Genomic DNA, 22918 nt, shown 5'->3' with positions numbered 1-22918 from the left:
AGACAATTTCATTGGAAATATTGGTAAACAGATGGGCTCTGTTGAATGCTGTGGCCTGTTGCTAGGAGACTGGCCATGGATTGGGTAAGTGGCTGCCTGTTCAATATGCCCTTGGCCTGACTTATTTCTGTCTTCTGCAGGCCACAGGGCACTGAGCGCTTTATCTGCTTGCCTGTGCTTTTATGAGTTCGGAAAAGTGATCAGTAATTAGTAGGTGAAAAGTACATAGGCTACAAAGATGTCTAGGGACATTCTTCTCATTAGCACACTGTTCCCAGCTGAAGCCTTTTTTTTGCAAATGAACCTCACACGAGGCAACAGCTGAAGAAATGTTCACGTTTGAAGGAACGGACTTCATACACCTTACAGGAAAGCCCAGAATCTTCAGTTTTCTGTTTTTAGCCAATGCCATTTAGATGGAGAGTTTCTTTAATAAAACCCTAAAACACCTCCCCCTCCCCCAATAATATCTAGCACTTCTGTAACAGGAATTAATACAGAAAATCCCATCAATCCTGGCTTTCAGGCCACGCTCAGACAATGGTGCAGGGGGCATTGTCTCATCTGCAACCAAATCCCTTATCCCTCGCTCATCTGGTGACTGGCCAAGACCAGCAAGTGGGTGAAAGGCAATGGGCTGAAGCTAAACATGCATAAATTGGAGGGAAGAGGAAAATATTTTGAAGATCTGTTCACCACCATCATGCCTCCTGCTGCCGAGGGAGTCTGCCCTCAACTATCCAAGTTTGCGGCTTTGGGGTTCTCCTGCTTCTGGATGCTCAAATAGCAGCAGCTGCCAAAAATGCTGCCTGCCTTCTGTGGCTGGCAAGAAGGCTGGACCTCTGCTGTCACCTGTTGATGACCTATCCTCAAATATCCTCACCTCCATGATTTCCAGGCCGGATTACTGCAACTTGCTATGCCTGGGAATGAATGCACTGACCGTAATAAGCTCCAAGATCCGAAATGCAGCCGCTCACCTTGTTAGCAACACTAGTCATGGAGAACATATGACCCCAGTGCTCTACTCATGCACTATAAAGCATCTTTATGGTCCTCCATGGCATCTGGGCCAAGCTTAAAAGAATGCCTCTTGCTCACAGACCATCTATTTGCATCCTGTGTATTTATATGGCCCTTGGTACTGTAGTACCGTGAACAATGAAACTGCCACCTTCAAGGGTAAAATTATTGGGAACACAGAACTGAGGCTGTGTCTACACTACAGCCTATGTCAGCAAAACATATGTCACTCAGGGGTGTGAATATTCCACCCCCCGAGCAAAATAAGTTACACTGACAAACGTTCGTGTGCACAGAGCTTCTTCCACCTACATAGGTTATGCCGCTCACAGAGGTGAGTTTTTAATGCCGATGGGTGAGCTTTCTTCTGTCGGCACAGAGTGTCTTCACAAGATGCGCTGCAGCGGCTCAGTGGTATGGTGCAGCTGCAGAGCTGTTCGTATAGACATGGCCTGCGCTTTTGCTGCAATTGCTCCAAAGCTCTCTTCTGGAACTTGCTGATTTAACCTCATCTTCCCACAATATCAACAAACAAACCTAAGGAAAAGAAGATAAGCTGGAGGAAGATGAGAAGCTCCCCCCTCTCTCTCAGTACCTAGACATGCACTCTCCAGCACCCTCTGAAGAAATCTAGTGTGCTTGTTTGACTCTTTTTTGCTCTGTTTGCTTTGGGAAAGCAAAGCTTAGATCTTGTGATGAGGGGCTCTGCGTAAGCACCTAGTCAGATAGCATCATGACAAATGGGGTGCTATTTTTGTAATATTGATATGTTCCCTCTAATTGAGACTTTGTTGAAGCCACCAAACTCACTTCACTTTTCACCACCTAAGTTGCATTTTAACTCAGCTCAGCCTTCTCCCTTGTATGTTGACAGTGCAGTAGCAAGTGGTATTTGGAAAGATGCTTTCCCAATGGCAGGAAGTTGTCTCCAAGGCGCTGAAGGAGTGATGAAACCTGAGGTCCTAAGTAACAAACAATGCCAGTGCATTAAGAGATTAACAAATCTGTACTGGTTATAGAAGTCTTCCTGGCTTCTTACCAAATGCTAAGCATAGAACCAAAATACTGTTTCATCCTGAGATATCTGCTATTGCCAGGGCTGTAAATGATATTGCAAGCTTTGTAAAAATGTTTATACTACAGAGGCCAGGGACATGGGGCTCCTTTGCTAACTGGCGCTTCTTGACAAAAATTTGTTACTTACCCTGTTTAGTGGCTGGGATGTGAGGCTGTGTGGAGACGTACCTCAGTACCTTTGTGCCTTTTTCAGACAGAAAAATAAGTTAGTGTAAGACTCTTAAATGTAGCTCATTATTCTGCTGGCTGACATCTCTGCCATCCTTAAACACATAAGAATAAAGAACGCTGGTGCTGTGGGAGTAGTGATATTCCAGGGTCTTTCTGAGTCTGCCGTTCGTACTGTACACGTTAATATCGATACTAGTGTGTTAAGACATGTACTTCTCTGCTTCTGGTGACTATTCTGAACAGATTCATTGGAAGCTCTTTTCTTCCCATTTTGAGTAGGATCGAATGCTCCCATTCCCTGAACCGCGATTGAGGATGGGGGGGAAATGAAGAAGCTTTCCTTTTCTCCTTTCTCTTTCCTTCTCGTTCATGATAACCAAGTACAGATATGGTGGGACTTTTTTGTTAGGGTTTTTTTTATTTATTTATTGTTTTATTCCCGCTGCTTCATTGTAGACCCGTTGTTTCCCTCCTGTTGATCTTTAATTCCTACATCATCTCTACCCACAGGAATTGATAGTTCCTTTTCAGGGCTATCCTTGGTAACACTCTAAGCCAGGAGCAGCATCTAACAGCAAGTGTTGAACAATATGATAGAGTTGGCATTTAAATATAGATGGCACCCTCTTTCATATCAAGACTCATTACATCTCCTGAGGCATCTAATGCTTTCTGCAGCCTTGGAGCAGAATTTTACTATATTTTGGACACCGCTCTTTGTTAATGTAGAGTTGCAAGTCCTAGTGTCTACTGATCATGTGGGCTCCTGACACTAGCCATTCTTTTTGTTTTGTTATTCGTTTTGTTATCCTACTTAGAGTTGGGAATTTACTCCTGGCTTTGTGATATATCTAGCATGATAACATTGAGTTATCACCATGAATAATGTCATGTTGTTGGAACAAGATTAATTTATCCTCCAGGACAAATACAAATAGGTGGCAGTGTTCTTGGGCTGAATAGTCCAATATGATCCATGGAAACAGCCATTTTGCCATTCACACAAACATTTTTCTGCTGTGTACTTACCTCATAATCCAATGTTTAATATTTTCCATCATGTAGCATTTCATAATAACATTGGTTTTGCGTTTGCTGACTTAAATTTAACTTGAGTTAAATTTTGCAAATGATATTAAAATGAAACTTAGTTAAGCACCAAGGTCCAGTTCACATAGGTATTCAGGCATCTAAAAATGCAGATAGGTGTCTAGTGGAATTTTCAAAAGTGCCTAAGTGAGACGGGTACCTAATTCCCATTGACTTTCAATGGGAGTTAGATGCTTAATATTAATCATGTTTATTACGGCAGAGCCTCAGGCCCAAACAAGAATGGGGCCCTATTGTGCTAGACACTGTACAAACACGGAGTAGACGGTCCCTGCCCTGAAGAACGTACATGATGGACATGATGGACTAAATGGACATGATGGACACAGGATGGGGGAAGGGGTATAACACACAAGCAGAGCGAACAATGTGATGGCAGCCAGCATCATGTTAGTTCCACAACATTTTTTGTGGGGGAGGAGGGGAAATTTGGTTTACTTAAGAAGGGATCAGCTAAGTGGAAAGAAAAGGGAGAGGGTGAGAGGAAGTGAGAAATAGTGGCGCAAACAGTCAATCAGCGCAGGGCAGTCAATCAGAGCACATTCTACGGTTCTGATGGGAATGTGCAAAGGTTCCTGCTTTGGCAGTTCTGGGTCAGTGGGGTGCTGGAGGGAGGGCTGGCCCCCAGCTGGGCCTCATTTTACCCCCTCCACTGTAGTGTAGCAGTTCCTGTTTGGCAGCTTTAGTCCTTACCAGCTGGAGTCTTAGGCATTTAGCCCCGCAGGCATCTAACTCTTAAGGCCTGTGGTATACATTAGGAAATTAGGTTGGTATAATTATAGCGCTCAAGGGTGTGAAAAATCCACCCCCCTGAGCAACACAGTTAAACTGACCTTGCCCCCCGTGTAGACAGTGCTAGGTCAATGGGAGAATTCACCTGTCAACCTAGCTACTGCCCCTCGGGGAGGTGGATTACCTATGCTGACAGGAGAAGTCCTCCCCTTTGTGTAGGTAGAGTCTTTACTGAAGCACTACAGTGGCACAGCTGCAGGCACTGCTGCAGTGTTTTATGTATAGACAAGTCCTAAGTGAGGCAGGTACCATCTGAATCTAAATATACCCTCTGTTCATATGTTTCCTTTTATTTGGAAACTATTGTCTCTGAAACACCCAAATTTTAAACATATGTGTTTTTTCCAAAATTTGTGACTTAGGTATGTTTTTCCTTTTTCTGCATTACCCACGGTCCTTGCCCCGGCCCCAATTCCCAGAAGCTCCACCAGTCCTCCACCTTGCAGCTCTGCCATAGGCTCTGCAGCCTGGGCGAGATCCTTGCTGCACTCTGACAATGCGCCAGCTGCCCTCCAAAGCTCATGAGTTTTTATATTTAACCCCACCCAGAAAAGCTGCAGGCTTCAGAAATCTGCTGCTCTACTTCTGTGACATCACGGTGCGCAGGATTCTGAGGGGAGGGAGTGACCTGATTTCTGATGGCACCATTTAACGGACTCAATTTTATGTGAAAAGCAATAGTGAAAATCTTTGGCCCCTTCCAGTCTCCAGCCTCACTCTGCGGGAGAAGTGGAGTCCAAATGCTTATGCTGGCATCTGTCCTTAGTTGCCAAACCTAAAAAAAAAAAATGCTTAGAGAGCTAATTATCCCTACAAAACAGGGGTGTGAGAGACAATAAGAGCTGCCACTGGAAGATTTTGTGGTCAGTCTGGTGAGTTTTACCACTCAGTCAGTCTTTAAAATAACCTCTGCCTGGGACAAGGCAATTTTAAGACTACAGGACTATATAGTGGTAATGTCTGAACATTAACTACTTAATTGACACAATCCACCCCCCTACTAGGTGGTAGAGGAAGCATTGTTTTCTCCACATCATAGAGCTGAGATTAGCCCCACCCCCTTCCTCTCAGTCCATGCTTCATCTCTTAGACCAGGATGCCTCTCATACTGTTAAAATGTACCCCTTGTAGTTAAAATGTACCCCTGTTTGGCTAAGCTGCAGGTAGCCAGATAGGAGGGAGACCAAGTGCCTTTGAACCATAGGTGCTGACTTTTTTTTTTCCCCGGTGGGTGCTCCAGCCCCACTCCACGCCCTCCCCTGAGGCCCTGCCCTTGCCAGGCCCCTTCCTGCCCCTGCTCCGCCCCCTCCCCCGAAACCCCTTCCAACACTTCCTGCTCCGCTGGCCACCCTCGGTCGGCCGAACAGCTGATCGGCGGCCAGCCCAGCCGGAACCTTTGAGGCTGATGGGCGCTCAGTGCCCCCTATTTTATTTCCGTGGGTGCTTGAACTCCAGATCACCCATGGAGTTGGGGCCTATGCTTTGAACCATCTCAGACAGCACTGCTCCACAACTATAAATTAGTCTGCTCGCATCTCCCATACTCCCAAAATTAAAGGGACCCCATGCTTGTAAGTTTCATAGGTGCCTAAGGTCAGTTTTGGGTAGCAATGGGAAAGACCATGAATAATCCATAATTTTTAGGAATAATCTTAATGACAAACTTTCACCCCTGTTTACACTGTTTAACATTTTCTGCACAAGACAAAAAAAAAGGAAGTCGTCGCTCTGCACAAGGGAAAGGGCTAGAATCATTTTCTTTAAATGAAAGCTGCAATGTATAAGTTGTCCCAAATCAGGTTTCATGGGTCATATGCCTGAGCCTGTTTCCACTCCCACTCCCATTTCCCACCATCAGGTCCTTCACATTGTGGGATGATGGTTGTGATCTCCGTAGGTTTATAGTTTCTGCTGGGCTTTGTGTGGCTTCTCTATCCAGATTTAGCATTCCTGGAGGATTTTCCAGGGGAAAGGTGCCCCAGAATGCATTGCAGGTTGCTGACCTAGGGGAGCCTAGATTTGAACAGAGCAGCCATTTTAAGGTAGGCCATGAGATTGCAACTGACTGGAAGCTTGACAGTGGGATTATGATCTGATTTTCATTAAAGAGTGGGTTCCTCTGGGGGACAGGAAGAGTCTTTTCTGACCCTGAAGGCTTATGTGGAATGGCTGAGCATTTATTTAAAAGACCAACAATCTTAAAGTATTTCTCAGTCAGTACCCCCAAACCTGTCAGGGTCATTCCTGGGAACTATAGCGGTCTGGACAATTCCTGAGGAATCCCGCTTTGAAGTATTTTTTTCCCTTCTAATTTCGAAAGTAGGGCTTGTTTTTATTTTTAAGAGAAGTTTGTCCAAGTCACACTAAAACTAACTGCTTTCAGGCTGCAGCCATGCAGGTAGCAAATAATTCTTGTAAATACTATTAACAATATGGAGCATAGAAGCCCAGATTAGGACCTGCTGCCCTGGGGAACAGTGGGATTGGCAGAATGCCTAGTTGAATTTGTGCATTTCCACAAATACACATGTGAAATTCCCAAAATGTTTGTCTGAAAATTAGGACTATAGCCCCTGGATATAAGGAATATGAGAGCCACTAGAGCTGAGATGAACTAGGAAATAAACACACTTTGGCAAGGAATTAAACCTCTCTTAAAAATGGGGGAGTAAAAGAAATCACACTCAACGGGCGGGCGCCAAAAGAACTGGATTGCAATTTCTTCGGTTGTTTTAATATCAACCACTTCTGCATCAAATCTGCCATTAACACTCCCACGTGTGCAATTGCCTCTCTGGCACACTGAGCTCATATCAGCTGTGAACATTTGAGCCTCCCTTTCAAATCAGCTTGTTCTGTTGTGTGGTAATTACTTGGTCCAGGAATGGTACATGTATACTTCCCTCCCATCGCTTGTTGCTTTCCCCCTCCCATACCTCCCACCTGGGTCAGAAGGGACTTGCCTGTGGATCTGGGGCTGGGAAGGAGGCGGCCCTGGCTGAGTAGGGGCTGATGCGGGTGATGGCTCGGCGCCACCCCGCCTCCTCTGCTCGCAGTAACTGGATGTTGGGTGTGCGGTCAGTAGATCTGACTGGACACTGTCAGGTCCCCTTTCCGACCAGACTTTCCGGTCGGAAACTGGGCACCTGGCCACCTTAGCTGTACCCTTCAAAATTGACTTATGCGTCTGAACTGCGTGCACAAATCCTCATTTGCATGTACGTGTGTAAGTACATATGTAAGTACAGGTTTTGCATGTGCACACAAATTTGGGATCAGCAGTGTTGGTGGGGAGCTTCATGAAAATGTAGCACAGAAAATGTAAGAGTACCAGTGTCTACATCAGTGCTTTTCATTCCTGCTCCTTCCCTGCTGATTTAATATGCCCAGATTGATTGATATGACTAATTAATTATCTATTGGAACCCAGTAAGCAGAAGTTTTAAAAAAGCAATACATATTTATTGAACAAAATGTTCTTTCAAAAGAAGAGCCATTCAGCTTTATAAGAGCAGTTTAGAAATGCTGCTAACTGCAGTTCAGAGAAAAAGAAAGTTGAGATACTACAGGCCTTTCTTTGGGAGCTGGATCCAAAACCCATTAAGTCAATGGAAGACTTTCTATTGATTTCAATGGGCTTTGAATCAAGACCTTGGACTGCTGCTTAAGGAAGTACTTGCTTAGCCCACACTCTTGTGGATGGGGTTCTCCAAATTAGATATAAATAATTTATAACTGCAAACTTTAACACAGTTGTAAAGTAGCCTGCATTGCTGTGAGTCAAGCTTGTGTGGGTGTGCAGTGATTCTGACTCTTGTGATCTTGTGAATGTCGTAATATTTGTTGTTTTTTAAAGTTCCTGGAGTCAAGTGATGATGTGAGAATCTCAGCTTTCATTTACAAATAAAAGTGTGTTTCTAGCGTCTAGAAAATGTGACACAAATGTATCCTAAAGGATGTGAAACCGGAAGACAAATGAAAAGAATTAAAAAATTATTTATTTATATTTGTAAGCCACTCCTATGCTTTCTTGACTCGTGGTTTTTGAAATGGTGTGTGTGTGTGTGTGTGTGTGTGTGTGTGTGAGAAAGAGAGAGAGAGAGAGAGGTGGAGGGATGGCGGTGGTCAAAGCTCTTCCATGCCCCATTTGTTTCTGCTGTGGGACAAATGCAAGAACATTGTATTTAATGAGGCTCGGTTTAACCTCCAGCTGTGAACACAGGCTTAGTCATATTCTGTGCTTAACCAACTTTTTAATAATTTTATTGGAAGCCACTTTTATCCATTTATGGAGCCAGAGATTGAAAAAGGCCAGTTAATCACAGTATGAAAAGCTATGAAGTGGTAATATCATATAACTTTGTAATGCATAAAGAGGTGCAAATCACACAGACCTCAATGGTTAAGACTGAAAAAATTCAAAGAATGGTACAGAAAAGCTAAGGATTAGCTTGAAAGAATTCAAGATGAACATTTCCAATAAGTTCAATTATTAATTCAATTTTAATTTGAGAGAAATTCAAGATCAACAATGTGAAAAGAATTCAGGGGAATGTACAGAGAAACATCAATCTCTGCTTTTTCATGCGCAAGAGAATTTTAATCCTTGTGATGTGTCTCACTGACAACCTTAGACACTGAAGTTGGCTAACCATGTGTCCCTACAGTCTCTCTCAGATGTCTCAGCCTTGACCAGGAGAGATGTCCGATAGGGCTGGGAAGAGAGCAAATTCCAAAGCTGGTTGAATTTTTATCATTGGTACATTTCTTTTAAGGGAAAAATTGCCTTTTTGCCCAAAATAAACATTGTTGTGGAAAATTTAATTGTTTTTTCAATTAAAAATTAATTGAAATTTTTGGTAAGAATTTTCATTTTCCAGTTTGGCTTTCAGGACAAATTTTTGCTTTTTGAAAATGGTGTTTTTTTTGTTTTTTGTTTTTTTTTACACCAAAACTGGTTTTCAAAATGAAGAATTCTTAGCTTTCCAGTTTGAATTTTTCATAAAATAACAGCAACAAAAACCTTAAGAGATTTGTGGGAAACTAACAAAAAAAATTTTCAAAATATCCCATGAAAAATCATGATGATTTTTTTTGGCCAGCTCTAGCTAATTTTCTCTGGCCATTCAAGCCCCAGTTCAGTAAAGTACTTAAGCACTTTAGTAATCCTATTGAAGTCAATGGGCTCAATTCTCCCCTGCATCTGAGCTCGGGTTAGTGCATGTAGACATGGTCCCAGCTTTAGTTAGAACAGCTGAGGGGTTGGTCTAATTTACACCAGTGGAGAATCAGCTCTACTCCTTCTGGCCTTGGAATCTATGCTCCTGCCCCACCACTGCCATATCCATCCCTTTCCCAGCTAGGGTGACCAGACGTCCCGATTTTATCGGGACCGTCCCGATATTTCCTTGTTTGTCCCGCGTCCCGACCGATATGCGGTCGGGACAACCGGACAAACAAGGAAATGCCCCGGAGCCTAGAGCCCGGAAGTGCTCGCACCCCCCCGCCCCCCGCCCCGACTCCGCCCCCTCCTCCCCCGATTGGATCCCTCCCCGAATCCCCGCCTCTTCCCCGGGCTCACCATTCCCCCTCCCTCCGCAAGCGCTGGAGGGAGGCCCGGGAGACGCAGGGGAAGCGCGGGGCCGGGGTGAGTGAGAGTCCGGCCTGGCCCTGAGCAGGCAGGACTCAGTTGGGAGGTAGGGCGAGGAGGGGGGCGGCCCGCGGGGCCAGGCGGCGGCTGTTCTCCCCCCCGGGCAGCGGGACTCGGGAGCAGCCGCTGCTGCAGCTCCCACTGCCGCGGGGGAGGAAGCGGCCATGGCGCTCCGCGGCTGCGGCGCCTCCGAACCCCCCGAGCCGGGGCCTGCTGCGGGGACCCAGCAGCGCGTACGCTGGGCCCAGCCCCTGGCCAGTCACGTCTGGGCTCTGCCCAGCTGGTGCAATCCCGCGGCGGCCCCGGAGCGGAGGCATCGGCAGCCCAGCCCCGTTCGTTCCCCTGCGGGACCCGAGCGGGACGGGGGGGGCTGGGGCCTGCTGCCCCCACTCCGGGGCCGCCGCGGGATAGCACCAGCTGGGCAGCAGCCCAGACGCGACTGGCCAGGGGCTGGGCGCAGCGTGCGCGCTGCTGGGTCCCCGCAGCAGGCCCCAGCTCGGGAGGTTCGGGGGCGCCAGAGCCGCAGCCGCGGAGCGCCATGGCCGCTTCCTTCCCCGCGGGAGTGGGAGCTACAGCAGCGGCTGCTCCCGAGTCCCGCTGCCCGGGGGGGGAGAACAGCCGCCGCCTGGCCCCGCGGGCCGCCCACCTCCTCGCCCTACCACCCAACTGAGTCCTGCCTGCTCGGGGCCAGGCCGGGCTCTCACTCACCCTGGCCCCGCGCTTCCCCTGAGTCTCCCGGGCCTCCCTCCAGCGCTTGCGGAGGAAGGTTTTTTTTTTTTTTTTGGCCCCGCCCCCCGCCACGGCCCCCCCCACGTCACCCCCCCCCTCCCCCCCGCGTCCCGATATTTGTCTTTGGTGATCTGGTCACCCTATTCCCAGCACATCCCCATACGGGGTTTGGAGACCAACTTAGCACAGGTGCCAGCTTCACTGCTTCTGTTGAGCTTAGGGTGATCAGATGACAAGAACAAAATATTGGGACACATGAGGGGCCACCACCGAAGCAAAAAAAAAAAAAAAAAAAAGCCCGAGTGCCGCCAGAGTGGAAAACATACATTAGTCAGGATGCGGGACAAACAACTAAATATCGGGACAGTCCCAATTTTATCAGGAGGTCTGGTCACCCTAGTTGAGCTGATACTTGTGAGCTGTTCTCCTCTGCAAGAGGAATTCTCCAATGACACTTTTTGGCCGGTATTGAGCCACTTTGCCCCACCTGAGTGGCCAAAGGAGACTGGAGATTGTGGCCCAATGAGACTACTCCCAGGCTTAAAGTTATACATGTATTTAAGCACCTTGCTGAATCGGTGCCTCAGTCCTTGGCTTCTCCATGAGTTTGCCAACAAAAGGGGCTGATTGCGGAGCTGACTGTTGTGCTGTAGACACCTTCCACTGGTCTGAGACTCACTGCATACAAGCCACAGATCAGTGGAAACAACTCCTTTTTGTATTTTAATACTTATGGATGTAAGAGACTAAAAGCTCTGGATCTGAGCCCCAGCACCAACCTCAGCTGTTCCAGTCTTTGGTCTCTCTCTCTCTCTTGAGCAAAGATTGCCAGTTGGGTGATTATAATTATATACTGTATTTTCATTTGAGCTGATTACTTGAGCCTCACATGAGCTATTGGGCTGATCTTTCTCTGCTGGTATAAAAATGAAAAGACAAGACAACCATTCTCAAATGTTAATGATGGATTAAAGCTCCCTGTCTCAATTTCTACAGAGGACAGAGAGCATTGTAACTGGCACTGTTTTTTATTGCTTATACCCCATGGAGATGCCGATAACAAATATTTTTACAATAGAGTTTTACATGCTGAAATCTTCTGCTAAACCTCTTGTTAACAATCTCCTGCTATTCATTAATGCTTCCCCACAGCATTCTCTCTCCTCTGTCAATTAAGAACTCCAATTTTCATCACTTTAACCAAATGACATCTGCTGCTTTGCTTCTTCAAATCTTCATTTACCACTCCCTGTCTAAGCAAAAGCCAGAGAGATGTACAATCTGAAATCTACCAGCTTGATTCTGTTCTCACATCAGTTTTTGCACCTATTGACACAAGAGGAGTTACTCCTGATTTGCTGTTGTGTAAGGCCAAGATCCAGCCCTATCTTAAAAATCTAAATACACACACACACAAATAAATTCTGTATTTTTCATTGAACCTCAGCTGTTTCCTGTGCCATTTTTTCTCAAAAGCCCCTCCTGCATCTCGTTCCCACAGTTGTCATCTTGTTCCAGAATAGAGAAACAGAAAAGGATTTGGGGTGTGTCACCTGCGAAATTAACTTGAGCTTCCCCAGTTGCCTACTGGATAGGGACTCAGGAGACCTGTGTTGTTCTTCCCAGCTCTGCCACTGGCCTGCTAGGTGACCGTGGGCAAGTCAGGTTACCTTCTGCATTTCTGTTTTCCTGTCTGTAAAATGGGGATAATAATAGCGACCTTTTCTGAAAAGCACTTTGAGATTTGCTGATTAAAAGTGCTATACATAACATAGAAGATATTAAACAGAGGGGTCTTTAATTTCATCCCTTAACTTTCCTTTCATCTGCAGTATTTTGAGAAGTTTCTCTTCTTTAAAAAGAAGGGTTTAATTACTGGCATTTAAAAATGCAGCTGCAAAGCACTGAAGGACTGCCTTGAAGCCAGATAAAGATGTGCAACCTCCATTTAGGTCCTGACTAAGGATGCTGATGGTTTCAGCTACTGGAAATACCAGAAGCAATATGGCCAACATTGTTTGTGCCATTTTACATGTGCTGGTGCTTTGTGGCCAGAGTATACAATCCAGGGGATTGCTTCTTGTATTCAGGTCAGAGTGGCTGTGACCGGGGTTTTTTTTTACCTTTCTGTGCAGCACGGAGTGCAGGTCACTTGCCAAGATCATCTGAGTATATCTCATTTAATCCATTCCATGCCACTGCGGAGGTCTTGTGCACTGGTGCACCTCGGGCCCGTCTGTTCTCTGCTGGTGGCACATTGTAATTTAATCTCCTGTGGACTGTAATACTTTAGACTAATTTTGATTGTTGGGATTAGTGCGCAGGTGCTGTGTGCTATTAGTGGTCTGTGATGTACAGGAGGTCAGACTAGATGATCTGGTGGTTTCTTCTGACCCTAAACTCTGTGACTCTGTTAATCCGGATTTGAGAGCATTACCCTACTGACAACCCTGGCCATCCATACAAGAGTGCATGTGTGTCAACTCCGGCCATCCATACGCGTGTGTGTATGTGAGAGAGTGAGAGACAGAGATCAATTTCAGTGGGAGTTGGATGGCTAAATACTCTAGACGGCTTTGAAGATCCTACCCATATTATGTATGTTCCTTGTGGGAAGCTAGCTGAAAACTTGTATGTAAAGCTTCTGTCTCAATCATCAAATTAAGTCTATTCCAGTCAAAACTGTATTCCTAGGGAAGAGTCTCATCCTCCTCCACACCCTTAATGTTGGGTAAAAGGGCTGGGGTGGTGTTGAGGACCCATACAAGCTCTGTATTGAATTCTTCTGGAGAATTCTTCTGGTGCAAACAATATGGAAAATAGCCATAAGACTGTCTTCTGAGCACCTCCTCACAAGCGCTGGCACAGAGGGCGTGCAGGGAGGAGCAGAGCTGAAGGTGGGAAGGGCATGTTGGGAGTGGGGTCACAACACTTAATGCTGCAGGGATTCTGGGCAGTGCTGCAGTCCATAGCCAACTGGGGATAGGTTGCTTAGATAGCCACCCAAGATGGTCTATGTTGCTCTAGGGGCTGCAGAGCAGCCCAGGATCAAGAGGGTGCAAAGGTGGCATAACGCTACCTAATCACACTCCTTGCAAGAGGCGCAGCACAGAATGTCGTCCCTTGTTCTTGCGGTCAGGCCTAGTGATGAGAGAATATGGTCAGGAGGCAGAAATTCTTGATTCTGTCACCCGCCCTTCCGCTGACTTGCTGTGGGATCCTGGACGATACATTTAAGGCCTTTTTTTCTGATTTTACTTACATCAGTGTAAATCAGAAGTAACTCGACTGAAGTCAATGATGTAATGCTGAGTTTAATCATGCTGAATATTCTATTACGGCACAGGTCTGGCTATTGAATTCAAGAGGTGTTCTTGTGAGGTAAAGTGTTATTCAGTACAAGTATGGGTATAACAATTTGGCCAATTTTGTCTGAGGTTCGCCATTTTTAAAATAGGGATATTAGCCTATTTATGCTTATTTGTCTGATAAGGAGTTCTGTGAGTCTTAATTTATCAATATTTGTAAAGGCCTTTGAGTTCAAATATTATCTTGCAAAACCTGAATGTTAAAAAGGTCCTATTTTAGTAATCTGTAATAAAGATTAAAGTTTACCATGACAATAAAGTGTCTTTTATTTTAATTAAGATTTAAGTTGTATAATATTCTTTTGTTCCCTCCTAGCTGACTGACCGCAACAGCTTGCCAAGAAATTTCATTAAGGTAGCGAGATCTAATACATTTATAAGCTCTGAGCTTTTTGGATCTGTGGGACTGCCTCTGAGTATTGGTGGTGGCTGTTTGGTGCACTGGTGGATCTTTCTTTCAGAGGCTCATGTTGGCAATTTCCATTTTTAATCATCTGAATGTATTAAATGCACTCCTAATTATTTGTAACTTCTGCTCTGCACTGGTAATAAAGATATGGGTAAGTCTGTCAAAACTCAGACTGTACTATCAAAAATTACTATTCAAATCAAAGCCATTTGCCAGTGCGAGGAGCTCACAGCTAAATGGCTTCTGGACCAGTGTGTGTCTGGAATAATAGCAAAAGCTTTCAAACTAAATCTTCCATTTAATTACCCAGATGCAAACAACTGATGGTTGAGTGTCAAAATTGAGGCAATTTCAATTACTAGAACAATTATGGTGCAGTGAATTGCTGCCAGTAGGTGATGAAGTATATACACCACAGCAACAGGCAGGTGACTTAGATAATGTATTGTACTACTGTCCAGAAGCACATTGCCCGCACCCTAAATTAACACTTAGAATAATCTACAGGCTTTCCTCAGTAAATTGCACCTAGACACTGCAGATGACAACATGTGTTTCCAGCTTCTGATATCTTCCACCCTCCTTTCAGCTGTCAAATTTGAAGGAACTCGCCCCCCCCCCCCCCCAGACTGCCCAGTGTTTCACCAGCCTCACTTGTCTAATCTGCTTCCTAACCTGTGTCCCCAGATATGAGCTCATTCCTACCTCCTCCCAAGTTTCAGGGATCTTTGCACTAAAACATAGACATGTTCTTTCACCCTCTTTTCTACCTAACCCTAATTCTACCTGTCATCCTCACACACACTGAACTCTGGCCCCAGTTCCACCAACCTCCTATATGTTGGTTCCCACCCAGCTGTACAACCCAACCTCCCCCCAGCTGCCTCCTTTACCTACTTCCACAAGAGCCTGAGCTAATCAGCTTCTGATTTACCCCCACCTCCCCTACTTCCTCAAATCAGAGTGCTTCCATATACCCAGCCAATCAGGATTCCAGCACTCAGAATGCTAACTTTCCACGTGTCTCCTACCTGAAGCCTATGTGGCGTTCTAGACCTTTAGAGTGAAGCCAAAATAACCAGAGTGAAATTAGCCCCTATGGAGAGGCCAGGGCCTATTGAGCAATAAAGTCCCTTAAGCGTTTAAATGGTCCAGATGTCTTGTCCTGCCTCACTGGATGGGGTGAATTTCACCTTAAATATTTAAATTAGACAAAAATCAAACCCTGAGCTGTTGGGAGAGTGGAGCGGACACTAAAAATGGAAATTGTCCATCTCTCTAGAGGTTGGGATGCTGGTGTGACTTGTACACGCTTTAGATGCAAATCTTTTACAAATCTTTTTATATTGCAACTGTTTGAGTTTATAGCAGATCTAAGGATCCTTTCCATTTAGTTTTACTGCATGCTAAGATATAATTTCCTCTAAAGCTCTGTTGCATAACAGGTGTAATACAGTTATGACGTTATGACCTCTGGGTATCATTTAAAAGTGATCAAAAATCTTGGCTACCCTCCAAGTTCAGGAATCTGCATTTCTCCTGAAAGAATAGATGACACCACTAATGCCAGTAACAGTTCAAGAAAATGTTGTGTTTTAGTGGCCTCTTCTATTCTTGCAAGGAAAACTCAGAGCCTTGAATGCAAGGCTTAGCAGGTAAGTCAAAAGTAAATGAATCTCAGCTATTTTGTTTTAAAATATCATGCTCTGTGCATAATTGGTTTGTGGTTTTGGATCTTAAATATACTTTGTGTGTGTGTAAGATTTCCCATTCACCTTTCATAATGCTTCTGCTCAGAACTTACAACAGTCTGAATATCATTTTCCTATGTAAAAGCTCTGCTGTTCTGTTTAAAATGAATGCTAGTGGACTAAAGGCCATGTTCTGATCTTACACCAATTTTACACCCTTCCCAGGCTGTTGGCTTTATGGAGTTACTCCTGATTTACATGGAGGGGAGGGGATAAATGAAAGCATAATCAGACCCTGTGTCTGTCAGGTTGCCATAGAAAAGTCCTTTTCATATGGAGGGGGGGGAAAACCTCCTGATGTAGTGGCTCACCTTGCCAGGCAATGAGCTGAGCCCACCAGTATAACATGCAATCTGCTGTCTCTCTAACTCACCATCAAGAAGTTAAAATGGTTGAAAGGTGAAGCTTATAGTGCAGTATCTAAAAATTATGACCCACTGGGATTTCCAGAGTCCATGACATTGTCTGCAGTTGTCCACTCAGTGCTTCCCAGTCCCCTCCTGAATGGACTCCACTGACAGTAAATAAAAACTCCAGACACGCAAGTTATCATTAGCAGATGCTCTTGAACAGCGCTGGGCTACACAAGAGTGATGCTTCTTTCTGTTTTCCATGCAAATGGTACTAGCAAATGCCAGCTTTGACAGACTGTGGAAAGGTAAAAAGAAAAAAAAATTACCCAGGAGGAAAACAAACAAAAACAGACAATCTGACAGAGAAACCTAGGGAAAAGGCTCTAATATCTCAGTAGTATGAGGATACAAATGGAGAATCTATTTTTTTTTCTCCTGTAGAGATCTTCAGCTATTTCAGTTGATGACAAAGGAGAGAATAGTATTTTCAATTAATGAGCACTTATATAAGCTCTGTTCTGAATGCTAATTCATTGATTATTGGAAGCTGACAATGTCATTTTCTAATATTCCTGGGTTATTTTAGAACATAATTCTAATGTAAATAGTTCCATAGCTTTACTAATCTTATACATAATGCTGAGAAAGATCTGGGTGGCCATCAAGCAAATTTGGGTCTTTCTCTCTTTAACTTTAATATAGGAATGACCCATTTTATTATATCCTAGTGTATAGGAATTAGGTCCTATTTGTTCTGTTTTTTCCATCCTCTCCAGCAGAAGTTAGCCTAAAGTGTAACTAAAAAGATAATTTGTCTAACTTGCCTGAAAGTTCTTATCTGCATAGTTGGTTCACTATAGCTATAGGATTGACCAGACAGAAAGAAAAAGGAAAATAAATGTTTTTGCTTATTACCCTAACCTTAAAATAGCAACATAAACATCATCCATCTTCTCATGCTATTTGTAACAGGTCACAATTTATTCTTTCTGCTAGAAAGAATAATAGGCTTTGATTCAAACTTCAGGTGTGTGATAATGGTTTTTAAAAGTTTATTATTAGAATTGATTGAAATTTGTCAAAAATTTGAGATTTTTTTAACAAAAACTGAAATTTTGTGAAAAATGTTCCCTATTTTTTCTCTCAGTTCAACTTATTATTCTATTAATGATTAGACCTATATTCTAGAAGAGAGAGAAACTTATGGCGTTAGTCAGTTTTCATTAAGGTCTAACTCCATACCCACTTTTACTGAAGTGAATGCGTAAAATACCCATTGATTTAAGCGGGCGCAAAGTTGGACTCATTTCCTCCATTAAGGCTTAAACTGAGTAACAACCATGTATAGATCTCAAGATCTGGCCTATTAGAAGTCTTTTTCTGACTCAAGACATTAGGATTAATTAAAGAATAAAAGATGTTGTATGATCATTCCCAGAGGATAAGTAAATAACTGCACTGGGGGAACCTTTGATGGGCTGTCAATGATGGAGGTGTCTGACATGAAAGTGAATGTGTTTAGGAAGCAGTGGTTTGGTGTGTATGCTGCATTGTTCTCTGAGTCTCATAGTTTTGGAGAAATCTATTTTAATGGGTGCAAATGTAACATCATGCCTATGAGTCGGTTGGCAGTAGTGCAGATTGACACTGAGGCTACATCTACACTACAGGGGGGGGGTCGATTTAAGATACGCAAATTCAGCTACGTGAATAGCGTAGCTGAATTCGACGTATCGCAGCCGACTTACCCCGCTGTGAGGACGGCGGCAAAATCGACCTCTGCGGCTTCCCATCGACGGCGCTTACTCCCACCTCCGCTGGTGGAGTAAGAGCGTCGATTCGGGGATCGATTGTCGTGTCCCAACAGGACGCGATAAATCGATCTCCGAGAGGTCGATTTCTACCCGCCGATTCAGGCGGGTAGTGTAGACCCAGCCTGAGTAATTGATGGACACTCTGTTTGACTACAATGGGAGTTGGATTGGAGCTAAGTGAGACCTTGCACTTCAGTGATATTATGTGCTTGATCTTTGTGTACCAAGAAAGCCAATGGGAAGTAGTGTGTACAAAAAAGGAAAGCAGGATTAGGCCTTAGATTAGCGTGTGCTTTAGGATGTATCTTGTTCTTTAAAGACTTGCTCCTGCTCCCATTAAAAGCAGGACTGACTCCTAACTAAGTTGAGTGGTATGAAGCTTTTCATCGTATGAAGGATTTTCTTTCACAAGACTTGTAAAACGACTTTACTGAACAGTGATTTACTAAAGACCTGCTGCCTGGCAACTAAGATCATCTCCAAACGGTGATGGAGAACAGAGGTGATCAGCAATGGTGCTTTTAAATGCCATTCTGATGAGAAAAGTAATTTAGGAGTCACTTCCATCTCAGTAATGAAAATTGGGCAAGGGAATAAGGGATTTCATTTTGTGAGTGAACTAACAATGCAAATATCAGGATTTTTAATTTAGGTTTAAATGGCATAATAGTTTCTCATTTTGATGCATCATTAGTCATATTGCTTGTTAATGAGGGATTCACATTTTTCCTTGGTTAGCTTTAGACCTTGATAGCGAAGTCTGATGAATGTGTAAATGTTTATGAATGTCTGTGAGGTAATTGCACCAGCTTTTCTTCTGCAGCCAGAAAAAAAACAGACTTTTTCCGTCATATAAATAATGGTGCTGAGATGTGTTTTATGGGCTGTTGGAGGAAACTAGTTTTCATAGAACAAGTTACATTTTGAAACAAATTTTCTTTTAAAGAAAATTGTAGTAGGAAACGAAAACCGTTTAGTGATCATGAGAGGGACTGGAGCAACAGCACTGAAAGTGTAGCCCAAATAGGTCAAGATTTTCTACTCTGCCCCACTAATGTGCCTTACCCTTGACCTGGAAAGACCATGACTGAGGTGGTTAAGTTTCTTTACTTCAAAGAGATGTTTGTATCCTGTGAAGAGAGAATTTGCTCAGACAGCACAGGGTTGTGCTTTAGAACCAGAGGTCTGCTGACTTCACATTTGCACTGATTTCAATGGGAGCTGGATTGGCCACTAATATAGAAATGGATTTCTCCAAAACTATGAGACTCAGAGAGAACAATGGAGCAACAAGGAGCATGAAGGCCCATTCACTGCTTCCTAAACACATTCATTTTCATATTGGACACTTCCGATGCTGACAGCCCATTGAAGGTTCTCTCACTGGTTTGTTCCATTTTTCTTTATCTAAAGGCCTGATTCAGTGTAGACTGAATTCAGTGGGCATCTTTACATTGATATCCAGGGCATTGGATCAGACTCATGAACAGCAACCAAGCCTTGTCTAAACACAGAAGTTGCACCAGTTCGACTAAAATTGGTTTTAAAACTGATTTAGTTAAACAAATGCAAACCCCTGTGTGGAGTCTTGGTTTTATTGGTTTAATTTGTGCCTGTAAATTTACCAACACAAACTAAACTGCTATAAACCAGGTTGAAACCAGAATAGTGTCCATGCTGGGGTTTGCACCAATCTCTTTAATCAGTGTAAAATCACATCTTTAGCTAAATCAGTGCAACTTTGAGTGTAAACCAGGCAAAGGTGTGGTTGCCTTAAATTGTTTGGCAAGACGGATTGTCACAGGGCAGCTGGTACCTTTAAGTGAAGCATGCCCAGCTCTCCTGCACCAGAACAGATGTCCCCAATTTGGCCAATAAAGGGGGTGAGGCAGCACCTGGGGCCATAAAGGATCAGGGAGAATTGGAAGTCAGAAGAGCAGCAAGAGGGGTTTGCTGTTTGATCTCCCCAAGCTAGAGAGAGCTTGGGTCAGAGGGCTGAAGGCAGAAAAGGGCGTTATCTGCTAACTCCCAAGCTGGAGAGCCACGGACCAGAGAGGGCTGAACAGGGGAGCAGAAGAGGAGCTTTCCTGCTGATGTCGCCATGCTGCAGAGTGGGAGCCAGAGGGCTGAAGGCAGGAGATCAGCAGAGTGGGTAGCCTGCTGGCTTCCAAGTAGGGTTGCCAGCATTCTAATTGCAGAAAACCAAACACCCTTTCCCTTCCCCTTCTCCAAGGCCCCCCTCCTGCTCACTCCATCCCCCCTCCCCCTGTCATTCGCTCTCCCCCACCCTTGCTCACTCGCTCAGTTTCAGCAGGCTGGGGCAGGGGATTTGTGGTGCAGGAGGGGGTGAGGACTCCGGCTGGGAGTGTGGGCTCTGGGGTGGGGCCAGGGATGAGGGGTTTGGGGTGCAGGAGGGGATGGGGGGTGGGGCCCAGAGGTTCGGAGTGTGGGAGGGGGTTCCAGGATGGGGAAGGGGATTGGTGTGTGGGAGGGGGTACGGGCTCCGGGAGTGGACTTGGGGGTGCAGGTGCTGGGGTGGGGTCAGAAATGAGGGATTAAGGATGCAGGAGGGGGCTCTGGGCTGGAGTGCAGGGGTGTGAGGGCTCCGAGCTGGGAGTGCAGACCCTGGAGTGGGGCTGGGGATGATGGGGTTGGGGTGCAGGAGGTGGCTCGGGGTTGGGGCAGGGGGGTGGAGTGCGGGAGGGAGTACGGGCTCCAGTTTGGATGTGGGAGGGGGTTCTGAGCTGGGGCAGGGGGTTAGGGCGCGGGAGAGGGGTCAGGATGTGGGTTCCGGGCAGCACTGACCTCAGGTGGCTCCTAGGAGCTGGAGGGATGGCCAGGGTCTCCGCATGCTGCCCCCGCAGCTCCCATTGGCTGTGGTTCCCCCCTGGCCTTCCCTCTGCCTAGGAGCCAGAGGGACATGCTGGCTGCTTCCCGGGAGCCAGGCACGGAGCCTGCCTGCCCCTCTGGAAGGGCTGGGGTTGCTGCCTGGCAGAAGGACAGGAGAGGACTGAAGAAGAGCCCAGATGTGGTGGAAGATGCTGCAGTATGGTATGTGTCATGTTGATGAACTAGAAGTTGTGGGATTTTAATTACTATATGCACTAAAGGGTGATACATGGACCATGTTTTGGGACTTTTGTACAGATGCATGCACTGTGTTTTTCTGATAAACCAGCTCCAGGAGGGGTATTATTGAGCTAAGAGAGCCTTTTGTGAAGTGCTTAGGGGCCCGAAAGGGGAAGTGGGATACTAACCCGGGCATCAGAGCACCCAGCCGCAAAGGGGCACTCAGGGATAAGGGGGATTCATTCACAGGGATATTTTGACTTTGCTGTCAGTGCAACCTATATTGTGCTAGAGAAAATGAACACTTGGTCCAAAGTACCAGGACCTTTCTCAATGGGAACAACTCATCTTGTGGCAGGAGAGCAAGATGCTGAAAGATGGAAATAAATAGCCACAAACTGCCCATCTCTATCCATATTCTCCCAGTCCCTTCCATGTTTGTGTCAGAAAGTGGCATGTTTCTATCAGTGCAGTTTGTAAGATTCCAATGCAGCAGAATTACATATTGGGCCGTGCACTCTAATCCCCAGAAAGGCATGCATTGTCCTTCTTGAATGGAGCATTACGGATAAGAGCCTATGCATCTGTGATCACTCTAGCACATAGCAAGGACTTTAAAATTCCTTGCTGTACTATTTGCCTTTGTTGTTCATGTGCATGCACATATGCGTGCGTTCGACTCAGATGCAGGAGGGAACAGTACACCATGCCCAGAAATATCAAGGCAAAATGGAGGTCAATGGTAGATAACACAATGATGGGATCCAGCATTGAGACTGCTGGAGCCACATGTTCATATGTGATAGGTGAGGTGCAGGTTGTAGCTTGCACAGCCAGCCAGGACAAATCCTCTGTTTCAATATAATCAGCCAAGAAATGATTACACATTAGACCCGTGGGACATTGTCATTAAACGAAGGTGTCTAGTCATCAGATTTGCATGGACTTATCCAACCCTTCTCCCCAAATACCTTCATCCCCAAACTTCCCCCATAAAAAGCCCAGGCATTTATACAGTGAAGTAAATCTTGCCCTCAGTTCCAAGTACATTTTACCTGCAAGAGTGAGCTACATTTCAAAACTTTGACTCTTCACTTGTGAAATGCAAAAGTTGGGAAAACAAGACAATAATCACTTCTGATGCCATCTTACAATTCCAAGGAAAGTGTCAATGCGCAATCTGTGCAAATCATTCTATGGCAACTGATTGCAAAGGGATAAAACACTTCTAGCAAGTTAAACTATGTGGCGGTAATATCCAGTTCTTTAGGATGACTGCCATGAAGACTAGTCATCTCTGCACAGCTTGTAAAAGGAATAGGGTTAGCGGGCTGTAGCTGTGAACTCATTAGATCACACTGGGTCTTTTTAGAATAATATAGTATTTGAGAGCTGAGAAACAGAGATCACTGCAAGAAAAAAATCTCTACCGTCGATGATGGGAGAATGGTGTATGTGCTCTAAGGGAACCAAACTCTTCTGCTGTAAAATGGGACCAAGCAGTGGAAGTACACCCATCACCAATGCTGCAGCGACAAGAGTTCTAAAGGTTTTGGCTATGGTCAACCCCTGGGATTACTGGGGTGTTTTTTTGTCTGAACA

At 45.0% G+C, this 22918-nt stretch overlaps 1 protein-coding gene across 2 annotated transcripts in view; it reads left to right on the top strand.

Moving 5' to 3' along the window:
- CCDC85C (coiled-coil domain containing 85C) overlaps positions 1-22918 on the top strand; it is a 146990-nt gene that overhangs the window by 95374 nt on the left and 28698 nt on the right. The window contains exon 3 of one of the 2 annotated variants that reach the window (XM_054025006.1): positions 14237-14275. The exons of the other annotated variant lie outside the window; for it this stretch is intronic. Within the exon in view, the coding sequence (XP_053880981.1) occupies positions 14237-14275 (39 nt within the window). The remainder of the gene's footprint in view (positions 1-14236; positions 14276-22918) is intronic. 2 annotated transcript variants of the gene reach the window in all.

The sequence above is a fragment of the Malaclemys terrapin genome, chromosome 4, assembly GCF_027887155.1.
Source record: "Malaclemys terrapin pileata isolate rMalTer1 chromosome 4, rMalTer1.hap1, whole genome shotgun sequence".
Lineage (NCBI taxonomy): Eukaryota > Metazoa > Chordata > Testudines > Emydidae > Malaclemys > Malaclemys terrapin.
The sequence above is the reverse complement of the archived record's forward strand: the minus strand, read 5'-3'. Positions and strand labels throughout refer to the sequence as shown.